The following is an 18,260-nucleotide window of genomic DNA, read 5'->3' as shown; positions in this document are numbered from 1 at the left end:
TGAGCTGGTCAATAAAGCCTTTCTCCTATTTATTGGGAAATCAGTCAAAGGCCAATTCTCTTTGCAAAGTATGAGTTTGTATACAGAGAAAATTCCATGTTGTCGAAAGACCCAAAATATTTAGTCCTAGATTGCACAACTTTAACCTTTTGTTCATTTGCAAGTTCATTTTTTTTATCAAAGAAAAGTCAAGCGCAAAACCTAATATTGATTGATTTTTTTCGTGTGTGTAGACCTTTCCTAATCTGTGGAGTTTGTCAACAGCTTCTGGGAAATGATATAGTGTTAGCTATTTGGATGCTTTAGGAGGAGATTTGACGAGCAAGCTATAAAAGGAGAGCGTTGCGGTACTGTACTCTACATTGATAGCTGCTCCGAATTGGGCAGGGGACCATGTTTGCAACTCCTTTGTGGCTGCTGGCCTCCTTGGCCTTTACCTTTTTGTCATCTGGGGTTCATGCTGCTCCATTGTAAGTAGATTTGGCACTCTCCCTCAAACACTTAAAAAAAATGTTAACAACTAGGTGGCCCATTGGAAGAGTGGTTAGCGCATTGGCCTCACAGTTCTGAGATCGAGGGTTCATTTCTATGGGATTTCTTACGTGGGTTTTTGCTGGCTACTCCAGTTTCTTCCCACATCGCAAAAACAGGCTGCATACCTGTCAACCTCTGCCGATAACTGCCCTTATAAATGATTATGATTCCCCTTACAAACCCCCCAAAAACCTTACAAACACCGTACGAGTCGTACGGTGTTTGTAAGGTTTTTGGGGGGTTTGTAAGGGTACGAGTCGTACGGTGTTTGTAAGGTTTTTGGGGGGTTTGTAAGGGGAATCATAATCATTTATAAGGGCAGTTATCGGCAGAGGTTGACAGGTATGAGGCTGGTTGATGACTCATTTAAATTTCTCTTAGGTTTGAGAGTAAGAATATGTCTCCTTGCGCCCTGCAAATGTCTGGACACCAATTCAGGGTGTGTCCCCCCCCCCCGCTTGGTGCCTATAGTAGGCTGGGCTAGGCTCCAGCACCACTGCGACCTTCGTGAAGATAAAATATATTGAAAATGAATGGATGAATGTTAAGAACTTTGATGGCCCGGTGGAAGAGTGGTTTGCACGTCTGCCTCACAGTTCTGAAATTGAGGGTTTTATCCCCATTCCGAATTTGCATGTTCTCCCCAGGCATGTGGGTTTTCTCCAGGTACTCCGTTTTCCTTTTACAACCCAAAAAAAACATGGGTGATAGGCTGGTTGAACACTTTAAATTGCCCCTCGATATGCACGTGAATGGCTGTCTGCCTCCTTGTACCCTGAGATTGGCTGGCAATCCACCTGCTGCCAATAATGACCTGGGATAGGCTTGTGAGGATAAGTGGTTAAAAAATTAATAAATGTTAAGAACTTTTAAAATATGTGTTGCCCTTCTTGCACAATTAGCCGAAATTATTAGCACACCACTAGTTCCACAAGTCAAGGTAACATGGTCAAAAGTGACCAAACAGTTCTTATTGGTTTAATTACATCAAACATGGTAAACAGTGCAATGGTGCAATTTTGTTGGATTTTAGTCCTTAACATCAATAGTTGACTCATTGTTTGCAGAAACTTTGTAGGGTCAGGAGTGAGGTTATGTGGGGGAAAAAATCATTCATTTGATCATGTTCACTTGAATATATAGTTACATTTTTTAAACAAAATATATTACATGTAGAATTTACATTTCACAAAGTATCATTATGGTTAATGAAAAACAACATGATGTTTATAGAGTTATCATATTGTGCAAGTGTATAGTGTATGATGTTAGCCAGAAAGCTGATCTGTTTTTTTTTATTTATATTTTATCTCCCTCCGTTTGCTAATTTCCCACAGGAAGTTGATGTCTGCCCCCAACCTGCTACGGGTAGGAACTGCAGAAAATATTTTTGTGGAATGCCAAGACTGCACTGGGGGTGACATACAGGTGGGTATAAGCGTGATGAACCACCCAACCAAAACCAAAAAATTTGCGTCAGCAACTGTGACCCTTAATAAGGGCAACCACTTCCAAGCCTTTGGAGAAATTACGGTAAAAAGGAGACATCCCAAGTTAATGTCTTTGAGTGTTTATTACAACATATTTACTACATTGTGCTCTTCACTCGTTAGATACCGACAAGTGACTTTAATATAGATCCCAATACGAAGCAGTATGTATACCTGCAAGCTCAATTCCCCGACCGACTCTTGGAGAGTATTGTATTAGTTTCCTTCCAGTCTGGATACATCTTCATCCAGACAGACAAGAATCTGTACACCCCTGACAGCACTGGTACGTAAAACTCTTTGTGGACGCACCAAGTCATGAACAGCCATAGAACTCATCACAGTTTGATAGCAACTAAATCTTGTCTTGTTTTCATTCAGTGAACTACAGGATGTTTGGACTGAACCCTAACATGGAACCTGTTGAGAGAGATCTCAAAAATCAAGCTGATTCTGCTGCTATCATCATTGAAATGATGGTTGGTCATTATATTTTGATTGATTAGAAATCACATTCCAAAAAGAAACTTGCTTCAGTACTTACAGTATCTTTTTCAGGGTGACGTGATACTGTGGTTGCAGTATACTTAATTGTCTTGTGAAAAGCAGGCAAACAACTGGTTGCTGAATTGGGCAGAAATTACATTAACATTTAAACACCTATTTAAAAAAAAACTGGGCAATAAATGTGTAGAGAATTTTTTCATTAAAACTGTATTCCATTATTTCAACGTTAACATTTTTTCTACGTATACACTCAATTAATCTCATGCACATTGAATGATCTTTCATAAGGAGGTTACTAAGCATAATTTTCAAAAAAAATTCATGCGGCTAACAATAAAATCTGTTCACTCTTTATTGTTAGACCCCTGAGGATGTCGTTTTACCACTTGAGTCAGTCTTCTTGAAATCAGGGATCTACTCTGGAAACTATAAACTTGCTCAGGTTGTCAGGTGATTGTTTTTGTTTTATTAAACATTTTCAACATGTTTCCTAGTTAGGAATCATACTTTATTTGTATATGCAATCCCTTAATAAATGTGTGAACTCTGCCACAGTATTTTTATCAACGTAAATCTGACGTTTAAATGTATGGTAGAAACATACATCCAAGTTGCAAATCTTTTTTTAAATTTTGTGTTTAGTCCTGGTCTGTGGAAAATAGTTGCCAGATTCCAAAGTCACCCCCTGGAAAGCTTCACTGCTGAGTTTGAAGTCAAGGAGTATGGTGGGTCCCTTATATTTGCTGATTTGTATGAATATAAAGTGTGTTGCGGTACCATGAACTGTTTTCATTACTTTCAGTACTCCCCAGTTTTGAAGTGAAATTGATTCCTTTGGTGCCCTTCTTCTATCAGGATAATCAAGAGTTTATTGTCGACATCAAAGCCACGTACGTGAGCACTCTGTTTGAATAATCCGAACAATTGATAACTGTTGGTGCAGAAAAGAGAGAACCTGTTGTTTTCTATCATTGTCTTATTACATTTTTTTCTGAGTTAGGTATCTATTTGGTGAAGAGGTAGATGGGACAGCCTTTGTGGTGTTTGGGAATCTAAAGGATGGCCAAAAGCGGAGTTTTCCTGGATCTCTCCAGTCTGTGCCTGTAAGTGCATCTGTTATACAGTAAACTGTAAATCACATCATTTAAATTATACTATAATTCTATGGAATCCCTGTACTTCGGATAGGCTTTATTTAAAGACAATTAATCACACGGTAGTCAATTTTTTTAGGATGCTGTAGTAGTATGTTGCAAAAGGGTAAGAACAAGTAATACATTTTTTAAATTAATAGTCAAGAAATGTCCTCAAAATCGCAAAAAAAAATTACTTGAAATATTGTTATGATCAAAATTATCCACCCTCCAGCGGCATATGGGGTTGCAATTGGTCTAATATTTTATTAACCTTTTTTTATATAAACAGATTATGCTCGACTCTATAGACAGATGTGTTTGTTGTAATTAGTCTAATATTTTATTAACCTTTTTTTATATAAACAGATAATGCTTGAGACTATAGACAGATGTGTTTATCTATTTTATACGTTTTGATTTGATCTGAATATGAACAATTAAAAATAATTGGTGTAGTACAACACTATACTACAGTGGGGTTTGATCATTTTTCACACAACTGTAAATCACAAATGAGTTAATTCTTTTTTTTTCTTTTAATACGTGTCTGTTTTGGACTTTTAGATTGAGAGTGGCCGAGGAGTGGTCACACTCAAGAGAGCGCAGATCACACAAAGCTTCCCAAACATTGAGGAGTTGGTCGGAAGTTACATATTTGTGTCGGCCAGCGTATTGACATTAAGTGGTAAGAAATTATTGGGTATAATTTGTCTGTATTTGCGAATACAATGGAGAATTGTATGATTACAGGTAGTGAAATGGTGGAGGCAGAGTTGAGAGGAATCCAGATTGTTACTTCTCCATACAGTATCCAATTCCAGACGACGCCCAAGTATTTCAAGCCAGGGATGTCTTTTGATGTTACGGTAAAGTGCAATTATGTACAATGAAACAGTAAGTGGGAAGGAATTAGAAATGGTGGAAAGACAGAAGTATAAATCACATTTGGAGGGTATTTTATTTGATCAGAAAGCAAGAACAAACATGATACTTTATAGAAATAAGAATGAAATAGAGAGGAACAAGATCGTCATATAGTTTTAATTTGTCAAGTTTTAATTTGTCAAGTTTTTACCTTGGGATGCAGCTTAAGGTTTTGAATCCCGATGAAACCCCAGCACCGAATGTTCCAGTGGTGGTGAACCCAGGTGATGTTGAAGGCGTGACCGCAGACAATGGCGTTGCCAAGCTCACTATCAATACAATTGCACGGGACCCAGTTTTGACAGTCAATGTAAGTTTCGCCCTTACTTGAGGTGCAGGTGGAAATATCACAAGACTTATTTCCTGCTCTTTTGTTCAACAATAGGCAAGGACCGATGACCCCAACATTCACAGAGAAAGGCAAGCCGTCGCTAAAATGGAGGCCTTGCCATATAACACCAAGAGCAAAACTTACATCCACATAGGTAGAAAAACACTCTCTTCTTTTTATGGACATCAAAACACAAACAATTTCCACCATCTTATGTGAAAAATGTGACTTTTGCAGGGGTGGACACCGCTGAACTGGATTTAGGAGATAACCTCAAAATTAATCTTAATCTGAATAGGCCACCAGCTGCAGATACTGACATAACATACTTGGTAAGAATGTCTTACTGTTTACCCCCCATATTTTTTTTGGTTGATTACACTGATTTTTTTTTCAGGTCATTGGCAGAGGAAAACTGGTGAAATATGGCCGTCACCGGACGATAGGCCAGGTTTTGATCTCCATCATCATTCCCGTTACGAAAGACATGCTGCCATCATTCCGTATCGTAGCTTACTACCGTCCAAATAACAATGAGTTGGTGTCAGATTCTGTTTGGGTGGACGTGAAGGACTCCTGCATGGGCACGGTAAAATGAGGCTATTATTGCTAAGGAGGTTTAAATCGATTGATTTATATTTTGAGTATCAGTCATTGTTTTCATGAGCCAAAAACACAAATATGCATCTTTGATTGATTTAGCTCAAACTGGCATCGGTGATACCTGCGCCATCCTTTGAGCCTCGCAAACTTTTTGGACTAGAGGTCACTGGAGACCCAGAGGCCATTGTGGGCTTGGTGGCGGTGGACAAAGGTGTTTTTGTTCTGAACCAGAAGCACCGTCTGACACAGAAACAGGCAACTACTTTTAGTTATTTTATTCAAAACTTACATATTTCAAGATAATCAAATTGTGGCACAAGATCCGTAAAATGAATGTAGTAGGGAAGTAGAGAATGCAGAACCTGGACATTTCAGTACCGTCCTTTTCAGACTGTTTATTGCTTGCTGGTTAACAGATTTGGGAAACTGTGGAGAAGGATGACACAGGCTGTACACCAGGTGGAGGAAAGGATACAATGGGTGTGTTTTATGATGCCGGACTGGTGTTTGAGACCAACAGTGTACAAGGAACCCCTTACAGACAAGGTGACATATTTAACTGTTTTCATGTCGAGTCTAGTTGTCTGTTGTCATAATTTGCGCCCCATAATGTGCCACAAATTTTTGGTCCAAAGAAGGTCTGTTGGCAGGCCAGTTTAATACTAAAACTTTTTTACTACATATAACAGTGGCGGTCCGTGCATTTTCTCGTAGCGCCTTCAACGAATCAATCCAACCCTCAAAAACGATTTTATGGCTATAAAACCTCAACTGCAGCTACAGCTGCGACACATAAAAAATAATCAATAAATCAATGCACAAAAATAGGGTAAAATCCAGCCGAAAACAGCATTTATTGATTAAATACAAATACTGGAACTTTTTAGACATCAGAACCAGGCCCGGAGTATCATTTCCCTGGGAAAACGACAGCGATGAAGGTCGATACGTCCATATACGTCCATATGCGAAACGGCAAAAAATGCACTAAAATGGGGTAAAATCCACTTCCTAGCAGCATTTATTGATTAAATACAAATACTGGAGCTTTTCAGACATTACAACCAGGCCAGGGAGGTGATTGATGGACAAAATATAATATATGATTCAGATATTTCTTAGGCCAGCAGAGAAGGCCTTGAAAGCCCTGACGGCCCGCCACTGACATATAAATATAAATAATCAGCAAAATCCCAGGAAAAGGCATTGCTTAGATGGCAGTTTAGGGCTCTGAATTTTGATCTTGGCACTGATAACACCAGTGATGCAAATGATAATAGCTTTACAACATTTTCATGATTGTGCGACATTTCCAGAGAGGAAATGTCCATCCGCTCCCAGAAAGTCCAAACGAGCTACAACCCTGTTAGAGGCTACTTCAACATTAGGTAAGGATATGACTGCATTGTAGTCATCTCTGCCAAGCATTTGGTATTATATATACCATAGAATAATACAGCTTCTTCTCTTTGTTTTCAGCCGGTAAATATGAAGGGCAACAGAAGGAATGTTGTTTGGATGGCATGGCAGAAACTCGTCTCTCATACACTTGTGAAACACGCAGTGAGTACATTATGGATGGAGCGGCATGTGTCGAGGCCTTCCTGTTTTGCTGCAAAGAATTGGAAGGCCAGAGAGCTGACATGAAGCAAGATACTCTCATAATAGCTCGCAGTAAGAAGTGAACAAATAGGGTACTACTCCAAGACCACTAAAATTATAAAGGGTTCTCACTGCCTTTGTTAAATTTGCTTTTAGGTCAGAAGACTGAACACATTTACTTGGACAACATTGAAATTGTTACACGCACAAATTTCCCTGAAAGCTGGCTTTGGTCTGATATCAAATTGCCTAGTTGTCCTCAACATAATAAAAACTGGTAAGAAGTATACAACATGGTTAAAAAAACATTATATTTATGGTTTAACTTTGGCAGCTGTCAATTTATGCTGGTGTATTAGGGCAAAAATAAGATGAATAATATTACAAGGTTGAAGTCATACTTTGTACCATTGGGAGAAAAAAAATAATATTATGAGATTATTTTGAGGGGAAAAAACATTATCATGAGATTAAGATCTCAATTGCATGAGAAATGTGCTGTAATATGATGAGATTAATATCATTATACATAATACACTTTTTTTCTGTTATTTGAACTGTAAATGTTGTCAACTACATCTCCCAGCATTGTGCCGTAAATGTATTTTATTATTATTACATTTTGGTCTGAACTATCTGTTTAGTCTCACCACATACAAGAATGTTCATAAAAGAGCAAATATAGTATTATAACCAATCTTCCATAAGGATAAAGGGCATTTGTGCAGAAACACAGCCTGGTCTGATCAAATAATGGATTATTGTTTCAGTGACACCGCATCATATTCGACTTACGTGCCATTGCAAGACTCCATCACAACATGGCAGTTCATGGGTATTAGTTTATCCAAAACTCATGGTAAGCAAATAATCTGCTGTCATTGGAGCCTGTAATATGATGTCCTTTTTTTGGCTCTAATTCCCAAGTAAGCTTTTCTCATTTGTTGCTCTTGTTACAGGAATCTGTGTTAGTGAACCCTTAGAAGTAATTGTAAGAAAGAATTTTTTCATTGATCTCAAGCTTCCTTATTCGGCTGTCCGTGGAGAGCAGATTGAAATCAGGGCAATCCTCCACAACTATAGCCCTGATGAGATCACAGTAAGTTTGTGTGTTTTAAATGACCTCCAGTCTTGGCTGCAATGTGTGGAAGCAATAAAGCCATCTTTATTTTTGTGTTAAAGGTGCGTGTGGATCTGTTTGAGACAGCGGATGTGTGCAGTGCTGCTTCCAAGCGGGCAAGGTTCAGGCAGGAAGTGGAAATGGGAGCCCAAACTACAAAAGTTGTACCATATATCATCATTCCCATGAAAAAAGGAAAATTTGGTATCGAGGTTAAAGCAGCTGTGTCTGGATCTCATCTTGGTGATGGAATACTGAGGGAGCTGAATGTGGTGGTAAAAGAACATTTATAAGTATGCCAACTGGAATATTCTACAAAAAGATGGAATTATTCATGAGAAAAGTTTTTTTTTTTTTTATGAGAATACAAATAATGGATTGTTATTCAGTGTTTAGAGATGCTTGTAAAAAAATCATGTTGTGAGGGACTCCTTTTGATAGGAAAAAAACTGTGAAATTCAATTACAAATTCTTTAAGGAAATGTAAGAACAGAAATATGTTTACATACATTTTCCTCATCAATCCAAACAATTCATAAGGCAAAAATATAATGCACGGTTAAAATAGATTTTCTTTTCTAGCCTGAAGGTGTCCTGGTAAAGAATCCTCAAGTCGTAATCCTCGACCCCAGTAATTTGGGTTCAAGTGAGTTTCCACATTCAACTTCATTTTGTGGCAATAACATGAAAATTATGTTATGCTTTTGTATTTTGGTACTTAATCCTTCATTTTCTGTGAGCACCCTGCAGATGGTAAACAAGAAGTCATTATCAACAGTCAAATTCCCAATACTAACGTGGTACCGGAAACTGACTCTGTTACACAGATTTCTGTGATTGGTGAGACATTACCATGACGTAGTTCTACAACATGATACTGTACGCGTGTGTGTGCGTGTGTGTGTGTGTGTTTTAATTAACTCTGTATAGGGCAGCACAGTTCAACACAATTCTGAGATAGAGGGTTCAATCCCCTTTGGGTTCTGACCTTCCTCTATGGAGTTTGCATGTTCTCCCCATGCCTGCATGGGTTTTCCCCAGATCTTCTGGCTTTCTCCAACATCCCAAAAACATGCGTGATAAGCTGATTGACCACTCCAAATTGTGTCAAAAATATATGAGTGTGTGCCTGACGTGTTGTTGAGGCTAGGCAGATCAGAAAATGAATGAATAACGATATATATATATATATGTGTGCGGTTACAGGTAGAGAACAAGTGAGTGTACTGGTGGAGAATGCCATAGCTGGGACATCGATGGGTAGTCTGATTTATCAGCCCGGAGGCTGTGGTGAACAGAACATGATCCACATGACCCTGCCTGTAATTGCAGTCATATATTTGGACAAGACCAACCAGTGGGAAACTGTGGGTCTTCAAAAACGCAATGAAGCCTTGCAGCACATAAAAACTGGTAGGACCATGAAAAAAACTTTCATGCATTAAAATCAAATGAATTGATGAATTACTGCCAAAGATGAAAAAAAAATGGACTTCAAGGTGGTTAGAAAGTCTGTTTTGTATGCATACAGGTTATAAAAACCAGCTGGCATACCGGAAGAATGATGGTTCTTTTGCTGTATGGACCAAGAGTGCTAGTAGCAGCTGGTGAGTCAGATAAACTACAATAGCAATTTTTGATCTGTTTCATGACTCAAATTGCGGATTTTATTTATCGTATACAAATGAATAGAACCAAAGTGGTGTTCCCTACCTTGTTCCAGGTTGACAGCATACGTTGCCAAAGTGTTCGCCATGTCCAACCAAGTCGTAGCAGTGCAAAGAAATGTGATCTGTGATGCTGTCAAGTTTCTTATTCTTCGTGCACAGCAACCTGATGGCATGTTTAGAGAAGTAGGCACGGTGGCTCATGGCGAGATGATTGTAAGGACGCCTATAAATAGTTCATGAAACATTGTTGTGAATTTATATTTTTTATTCATCAGATTATAACATTACTTTATTTGTCTGATGTGTAGGGTGACGTGCGTGGTGGAGACTCAGACGCATCTATGACGGCCTTCAATGTCATCGCAATGCAGGAGTCACGCGCACTTTGCTCTGAAACTGTTAATGTGAGTACTCTACCCCATTTCAGAAAATTACATGAATCCTTCTGGTCCCAATTTTGTTGCAAATGCCCTTCCATTATTCATCTTCTTCATTGTCTGTCAAACTTCAACTTTACTAATGTTTGAAACTTCCTTGTCCAACACTCTCATTTACTGTTTTTATTTATTTATTTTTTTTATAAATGATCACTTGACCCTGTAGTTCCTGAATGCGTCCCTCAATCAATGTAAAATTTAAGTCATCTTCATTTGAGTGACATTCGTCCTTTTTTTTTAAAGTTTACTATCGTATATAAATTGCTACCTTGAATAAAACTCTATGCCTTTTGGATTCAGCTAACCACTCATTGATGAGATATTCAAAATATGTTTTACTTGTCTCTTAGTTATAGCACACTTAATAAATGTTGCATTCTTTTAGCTTTCTTAACGTCTCCCATTTTTCATTCCAGAGTTTGGAAGACAGCGAAACCAAAGCTATTGAATATCTGGAAAAACGTCTCCCCAGCCTCACCAACCCATATGCAGTCGCCATGACATCATATGCTTTAGCAAATAGGAATAAACTGAACAAAGAGTTGCTGTACAAGTTTGCTTCCAAAGGTGAATTCTAAAACTCTTCGTTTTCATCAAATCATTATCCTACATTATTTTCACAAGTGTATAAGTATGTTTGCCAAAGTAAAAACTAACTACTGATTACTAAAGTATTTTTAAATTTAAAAAAGGAGAATGAATTGTAATCAAATAACAATAAGTGATGATTGAATAATGATTATAATACATAGTGAATTTGAATGTTTTATTTAGTTGTCTAAAATCTTATACTATTGAAAATCTAAACCTAATTAGTTACATGTCTCTTTTGCAGACTTTAGCCACTGGTCTGTGCCTAGGGGTCATGTTTATACATTGGAGGCAACAGCCTATGCTCTTTTGGCTTTGGTCAAGGCTGGGGTAAGTTGATTTAACCTTTCTGGCCACAGTATAAATAGGAATATTTTCTAGAAAGAAAAAAAAGTTATGTTCGAGACTGCCCTTGTCAACTGTTGCTACATTAAATTCAATGTAACATTTTTCAAATCATCATTAAACAAAGGTTTACCTGTTCCAACAAATACTAAAAACAACTTTTTCCAGTATCCATCTGTTTTTTTTCTTCCAAGTGTACTATGAATTCTGAGGAAACCTTTTTTTTTAATCTTTCCATTAAGGCCTTTGAGGATGCCAGACCTGTGGTGCGATGGTTCAACAAACAGAGGAAGGTTGGCGGAGGCTTTGGATCAACTCAGGTAAGACGAAATTTGGTGGTGATATTATTACATCTGGGCTCAGGCAAATCTATTTCCCTTCATCCCCTGTTTAGGCTACAATCATGGTATATCAAGCCATAGCAGAATACTGGACCAGTGTCAAAGAGCCAGACTACGATCTGAAGGTGGACATTGATTTGCCTGGCAGATCGAGACCTATCAAATATAACTTCAACAAACAAAATCACTATGCTACAAGAACAACTGAAGTGAGAATGGCTTATATCGCATAAATTTACCATTCTACTACACTACTGTTGAATAAGCCTGTGTGATCATTTTAAACTCACAGATGAAGAGCATTAACCAGGATGTGAAAATAATAGCCGAAGGGAGTGGAGAAGCAACGTTTACGGTAAGCAAACTCATTTTCCATGCTCTGGTCATCTGTTCTTAAAAGCTACACTGCGTTCAAAAAAAATTATAGGCTGTTTATTTTTATGTTTTGTTAAAGTAAGTTTTTATGTGTGAGAATTGGCCCATTCTGGCTGGAAATGATACCGTGTATATATCATATATCGCTAATGTTTCTAACAAAATTCACTTCTTTTGTCATTTCAAACAATTATAATTAAATCTCTTTATGAATGTGTGTATGTACATATGTGTATGTGGACATCTATTGGATCAATAAATTTAGGATGTCAAAGGTGTTCCACAAGGCTCAATCTTAGAGCCCCTACTGATCTTAAACTATCATATACTATGTCTATCGCTGTCACGGGCACTGAATGGTTTAATATGAGGAATGCTAATGTTCATCTCTTTAAAAATACTGCAATCATAATACATGATAATGTCAATTTAACAGATGGTGTCATTGTATTATGCCCTGCCTTCTGAAAAAGAAAGTGATTGCCAGGATTTTGACTTGTCGGTTCAACTTATCCCTGGTAATTTTGTCTTTATTTGTATTTATTCATTGTTTCCCAGAATGATTTTATTGTTTGCATGAAAAGTTGAATTTTCTCCTGTGATGTGGGTTTTTAGAAAAAATGACAGACGAAGAAAAGATATACAAGCTAAAAATAGAGGTCATGTAAGTACAACAAGGAACAAAACACTAAAAACTGAAAGTCTGCGAGTTTGTTATGATCAAATTTCATTTTAATTTATTGTGGAAGGAAGGAATTGAAAATATGGTGGTGTCTTGTGTCTGAGCAGGTATCTGAACAAAGAGCATGATGCTTCGATGTCAATCCTGGACATTGGCCTGTTGACTGGCTTCCGTGTGGATGATAGAGACCTGGGCTTGGTAGGGCTCTCACAAACAAATATTCCATTGTTAATGTATATGTTATGAATGTTTCTCCTCGTATGTTTCTATGTAGCTTACCAAAGGACATGCCCCAACCATTTCAAAGTTTGAAATGAATACTGTCTTGTCAGAGAAGGGTTCACTCATCATCTACCTGAACAAAGTAAGCCCGATCTCTTGTCGTGTTAGTAACACATATAATTTACTTTTGATCATCTGCTATCTTGAGTTGCCTCAATTTGATTTTGCATCACTTGCATAGGTCTCTCATAAGCGCCATGAGGAAATCAGTTTTAGGATCATCCAAACCCTGAAAGTGGGCATCTTACAACCAGCTGCTGTGTCTGTTTATGAATACTATAATCGTGAGTCAAAAAGACACAGAGATACCTCATGCTGTGATTTATATTTCTTTAGATAAAATATATGCATATATATGGCTATTGCCTGCTCCAAAGCTTTGTTAGATTTGTAAGTTTAATCAAACCTAACATAATAATTAAATAAGAAGTGTGCTATACCACTTGTGCCCATGTAAACTGTCATAGAAACACCATAGAGTATATCACAGATAATCAGACAATAAATATTGAACATTTCTGTTGGTTCAATAAAAACAACATTTCTGTTTTTAGAGAGGCATTGTGTGAAATTCTACCATCCGCAAAGACAAGGTGGTCAACTGCTGAAACTGTGCACAAAGAATGAGTGTACCTGCGCTGAAGGTAAAATAAAAGAGTCATTCCTTTTACCCATAATCTATTTTATGATAAATGACAGCTGTGATCAGATTAATATTTTGCTTTTCATTACATGCACTTAGTGCCCACTCTATTGTTTTTATTTTATTTAGAGAACTGCAGTCTTCAAAAGAAGGGTCAAATTAGCAATGATTTGCGTGCACAAAAGGCCTGTGAGAGTACCCCGACCAACAAGATAGACTATGGTAAAATAATCTACCGTATATGGATTTTTCTGAGAGGTGTCAATAAGGAAGACGTTAATGTGTAACTTGTATGTCCTCAGTGTACCATATACAAATAGAACAATTTAAAGATGCTCTTTCAACTGACATCTATACGGCGCGAGTGAAGAAAGTCATCAAAGAAGGTAAGAGACAATTTCAAGTGATTTGGGAGTTATTCACATTTCCTGTCTAGTGTAGGGCAGTTTATTTAGATTTCTAAGATTATTATTTCCCAGAAGAGATTTTACCCCGCGCCAGCATTATATTAGTATTTCTGAGAACAGAGATGCTCTCGTACTGATATTTCTTGCATGAACATATTTTCTTTCTTCTCCCATAATGACATCACAGGAAATAAAGACGTGGGTGCCGAAGGCCAACTGCGCACATTCCTCAGTTATCCACACTGCAGGGAAGCTTTGGAACTGGACATAGGCAAATCCTACTTAATCATGGGTTCATCAAGAGATATTCACAGAGATCACCAGAGAAAATTGTGAGTTAGATTTGTGTGACGTACAATATGTCTGTGAGAGAACTTTATACTTAAGCATCAAGGCTTTGTTTTGGGTACACGGTCGATTGGTCGCCGGTCTTTTGGTCGCCGATCTTTTGGTCGCCGGTCTTTTGGTCGCCCGGAAGGTTATTGATAATTACCATTTAAATCTTTGCTCAAATTCCCTAAATACAAACTGCGAATTACTATTTAGTCATACTTAATGCCCTATTAATTATTAGGCTAAAGAAAAGCTCCAAATTTCCCAGACTTTTATTGTTTTTTGTTGGAGAACTTGTTAAGACCCTGACTGACGTACCTTCCTAAGGGGACAACGCATGTACATACAAACTCTTATACACTCACACGTCGGCTCAGTGAAACTGCTCATGGCCATTGTTGAATTTTATTGATGCGTAGACCGTGTTGTTTTACCTTGTTTTGTCACCGGTCTTTGGTCGTCGGTCTTTTGGTCGTCGGTCTTTTGGTCGCCGGTCTTTTGGTCGCCCGTTGTCGCGGTCCGGGCGACCAAAAGACCGCGACCAAAAGACCGGCGACCAATCGACCGCACACGTTGTTTTGGAGGGTGGCTTGAAATGTGAACCTCTTTTCCCTCTCCTCTCCTCAGGTTCCATTATATTCTTGGAGAAAAAACCTGGATCGAATACTGGCCTACAACCGCGGAGTGTCAAACTCCACAACACAGATCTGTTTGCTTAGGCATGGAGCTCCTACAAAGAAAGTTTGAAGGTTTTGGATGTGAGCAATAGTTAAAGTTAAAGAATTAAATGACAATATTTCTCAATACTCTCAACATGTAAAGCTACCGATTTTATGTCATGAAATATTATTCAAGAATGTCATTAAAGTTAAATGGTTATAAAAATGATTGCCTGTTTCACTTAAAAAATAAAAAATAAAATCCCATTTTGGTATCACTGATGCATTAGATTAGAAAATGATTTTCAAACTACACAGTGTACTGTATATACTATATAAAGTACGCTATACATGACCCATTGGTGAAAGTGTCTTGCTGGACTGTGTATACCATATTGTTGAGTTTAAAAAGAAAACCTAACGTGGAACAGCACATTGAACAGGTTTGTCAAGTGCTCAGAAGATACAAATCAGTAATCATTGAATTGTGCATAACAATACTACAGTATTTCAAAGAAAATACACAATTGGATAAACACCAATCACTCATAAACATCTACATACAGCTGTGTAACCAGTAATTCTAATGTTTGCATAGTAGTGAAATATGCCATTTTGGAAAACAATAGTCAGATAATATTGTTTCTTGTGGCAATACAGGATATTTTATCATGATTTTATATGTTCTTCAGAGTAGCAAAAGCCAAAAGGTCTTAAATAAACTCTTCTGTCACTTGTGGGTTGATACTAAACGTATTTCTCCACTTATATTATTTTGAATGTTTGAGGTGTCAGCCAAAAAGAAGACGATAGGTGGCGGTAAAGCACATAATATACGATGTTTGCTAACCGGCGTCCCACAAAAAAAGAGTAGAAGAAGTGACGTACTTCCGCTTAGAGCTTCAACCACAGTCGCTGGGAAACACCAAACAGGGCGACTTAGTTTGTGAAGCGTGTCCATTTATTCGAGCTAATACCTGTACAACGACCACGATTTGGACTATAGACTCATCTAAGTAAAACGTGAATTCATCTCTTTTCGGATTTTTGTCTGAAGAAGCGCCATGGCTAAGGTACAGGTGCTTAATGTCAGTGTACTGGATAACCCGAGTCCATTTGGAAATCCTTTCCAGTTTGAAATCACGTTTGAGTGTATGGAAGATTTGCCTGAAGGTGAGTATTTTTTTAGTTAAATTTTTAAGATTTCCGCGTGACTAAATGCTTTGCCTGCATGCTAAATAACGCACTACCAAGTTCGGGAGTATAAATTTATTTGTTCTACGTCGTTATAATGCTTTTGGAGCAGTTTGTTTCTTGGGCCATTAATTTTCCGCCTTTTCTGTTGTTTTGAATGAGTAACATTTGAGACGACATGTTGAAATTTGGCGCGTTTGGGCTAGTCGCTCCACCCTTGGTGGCTTCTGATTGGTTAGTTGGTTTCCGTGGTGTTGGCTTGCCAGCTGCTGATTGGTTGATGACTATGCTTGTGTGTAATGTTTTGCCGCGAACTAAAGTTGACATTGACTTTCCCGTTTTGAATCATGTAGCTTTCCCCCTAAACATTAGTTTTGACCAAATGAAGGCTCAAAGGTTTCCATCCATATTTTTATGTATTCATTATAAATAAAGAGCGGTTCATTTTGTGCTCCACTTGTAAACAACCGTCATTGCCTGGCCCTGTTTTCTCAGATTTGGAATGGAAGATCATCTATGTTGGTTCAGCTGAGAGTGAGGAATACGATCAGGTCTTGGACTCTGTTTTGGTGGGCCCTGTACCAGCTGGAAGGCACATGTTTGTGTTTCAAGTGAGTTTTATTCCCATTTGCTTTTACCATGCTGCACAAATGTTTTCCAACCTCTGGCTTTGTGTGTGGTTGTGCCCCCTCTTAGGCGGATGCTCCAAAAACAGGTCTCATTCCAGAGAGTGATGCTGTAGGAGTGACTGTCGTCCTTATAACATGCACGTACTGTGGTCAGGAATTCATCCGAATTGGTTATTATGTCAACAATGAATACACTGACCCAGAACTACGGGAAAACCCACCTCTTAAACCCGACTACTCCAAGGTAAGTGATGATAGCTGGGCTCAAAGTAAGGCTAATACTCCCATGCAAGCAGCATTCATTTCACTTGACTTCAAGCAAATGGAATAAAACAAAAAATATTTCAATATTTCGAGCTGCACACGGATTGGTGATTGGGGTGACCCTGTAGTGACTGGATTTGTCATTTGTTCCCAGCCTATGGCCCAAAGGTTTGCTGGGATAGTCACAAGCACCGCCTAAACTTCAATCCTTTGCATTGATGTATGCATTTTAATACAGCCCGAAGCTCTGTCATATCGCCACTAGGCAGCAGTCTTCAGCCTCTACAAAAGCGGGGGCATGTCTGGTTTTGCATGATTGCTAAAGACAGAACCCAGACAGAACTCTTCTGACCCAACCTACTCATTTCCAGAGCTTTTCACAGTGTTCTCATTTTTCAAAGTTTATGGATTTACGATTTTAATAAGATGAAAATCTGCACCAGAAAAGTTAAACCAAGGAACTTATTGCAATATGTCAATTTGCATTTCTCCACAGAATTTGTTGGTTTCGTCTTTAATATTAAATTGTGATTTGAGAATTTTAGGGATAAGGACTGAAGTTGGTTGTCTTTTATCATCTTTTAGCTTCAAAGGAACATTTTGGCTTCCAACCCACGAGTGACTCGCTTTCATATTAACTGGGAAGGACTAGCTGAGAAGATGGAGAACATTGAGAATGTAGACCCATCTCCCAACATCAGTGGGATGCTACCACCGACCTGTATACCAGGAAAGTTGCCAACTTTTGGACTAATACCTGAAAATTCCATGGACTGCATGTAGGGATCAGTAGTACGTCCAAACACTTCTCACTTGTTTACATGCCAAGACAACATTACTACGGGACCAGGGACTGGGGGTGTCTGCTGTAGTGTATATATACCGTATAATTGGTATTTTTCAATCTCATGATCAGAATGAAGCGCCTTGCTTGTGATACATTGAAGAACCAATTAATATACAATTTTCTAATATCTTCAAAATCCAGTTCTCAGACCGTTTCACGCAGGTCTATGGAGATCAAATATTCCGAGCCACAGCCCAATTTGTAAATATGGTTATCTTATACATTTTTGTATATTTTTAGGACATTGTGTAATAAGAGGATAAATAAAGTTTTTGCCTTAGATGTGTGTTCCCTGAAAATCAACAAAATCTGAA

The 18,260-nt window shown here is 38.1% G+C and overlaps 2 protein-coding genes across 2 annotated transcripts; both read left to right on the top strand.

The window, feature by feature from the left end:
* Positions 1 to 318: 318 nt before the first annotated feature.
* LOC144077033 (complement C3-like) lies at positions 319 to 15,279 on the top strand. Its single transcript, XM_077604462.1, has 43 exons — positions 319 to 470; positions 1,872 to 2,067; positions 2,148 to 2,310; positions 2,406 to 2,503; positions 2,893 to 2,981; positions 3,174 to 3,256; positions 3,334 to 3,421; positions 3,532 to 3,634; positions 4,232 to 4,352; positions 4,418 to 4,533; positions 4,755 to 4,901; positions 4,977 to 5,076; positions 5,160 to 5,254; positions 5,320 to 5,511; positions 5,625 to 5,780; positions 5,942 to 6,071; positions 6,842 to 6,913; positions 7,005 to 7,199; positions 7,284 to 7,404; positions 7,898 to 7,986; positions 8,087 to 8,226; positions 8,310 to 8,522; positions 8,830 to 8,893; positions 8,998 to 9,087; positions 9,454 to 9,660; positions 9,779 to 9,854; positions 9,971 to 10,130; positions 10,226 to 10,321; positions 10,771 to 10,921; positions 11,190 to 11,275; positions 11,533 to 11,610; positions 11,685 to 11,840; positions 11,924 to 11,986; positions 12,443 to 12,524; positions 12,622 to 12,670; positions 12,796 to 12,886; positions 12,963 to 13,052; positions 13,152 to 13,254; positions 13,525 to 13,614; positions 13,743 to 13,835; positions 13,916 to 13,999; positions 14,208 to 14,352; positions 14,981 to 15,279. Exons 1-43 carry the CDS (start codon positions 394 to 396, stop codon positions 15,120 to 15,122), a joined length of 4,980 nt encoding a protein of 1,659 aa, XP_077460588.1. The 5' UTR covers positions 319 to 393; the 3' UTR covers positions 15,123 to 15,279.
* Positions 15,280 to 15,897: 618 nt separating this feature from the next.
* On the top strand, positions 15,898 to 18,226 carry LOC144077571 (histone chaperone asf1b-B-like). Its single transcript, XM_077605419.1, has 4 exons — positions 15,898 to 16,185; positions 16,702 to 16,817; positions 16,903 to 17,079; positions 17,685 to 18,226. The coding sequence occupies exons 1-4, from the start codon at positions 16,077 to 16,079 to the stop codon at positions 17,880 to 17,882; spliced, it is 600 nt and encodes a 199-aa protein (XP_077461545.1). The 5' UTR covers positions 15,898 to 16,076; the 3' UTR covers positions 17,883 to 18,226.
* Positions 18,227 to 18,260: the final 34 nt, after the last annotated feature.

The sequence above is a fragment of the Stigmatopora argus genome, chromosome 7 (genome assembly GCF_051989625.1).
Source record: "Stigmatopora argus isolate UIUO_Sarg chromosome 7, RoL_Sarg_1.0, whole genome shotgun sequence".
Lineage (NCBI taxonomy): Eukaryota > Metazoa > Chordata > Actinopteri > Syngnathiformes > Syngnathidae > Stigmatopora > Stigmatopora argus.
Note: the sequence above shows the minus strand (reverse complement) of the source record. Positions and strands in the feature narration are given on the sequence as shown.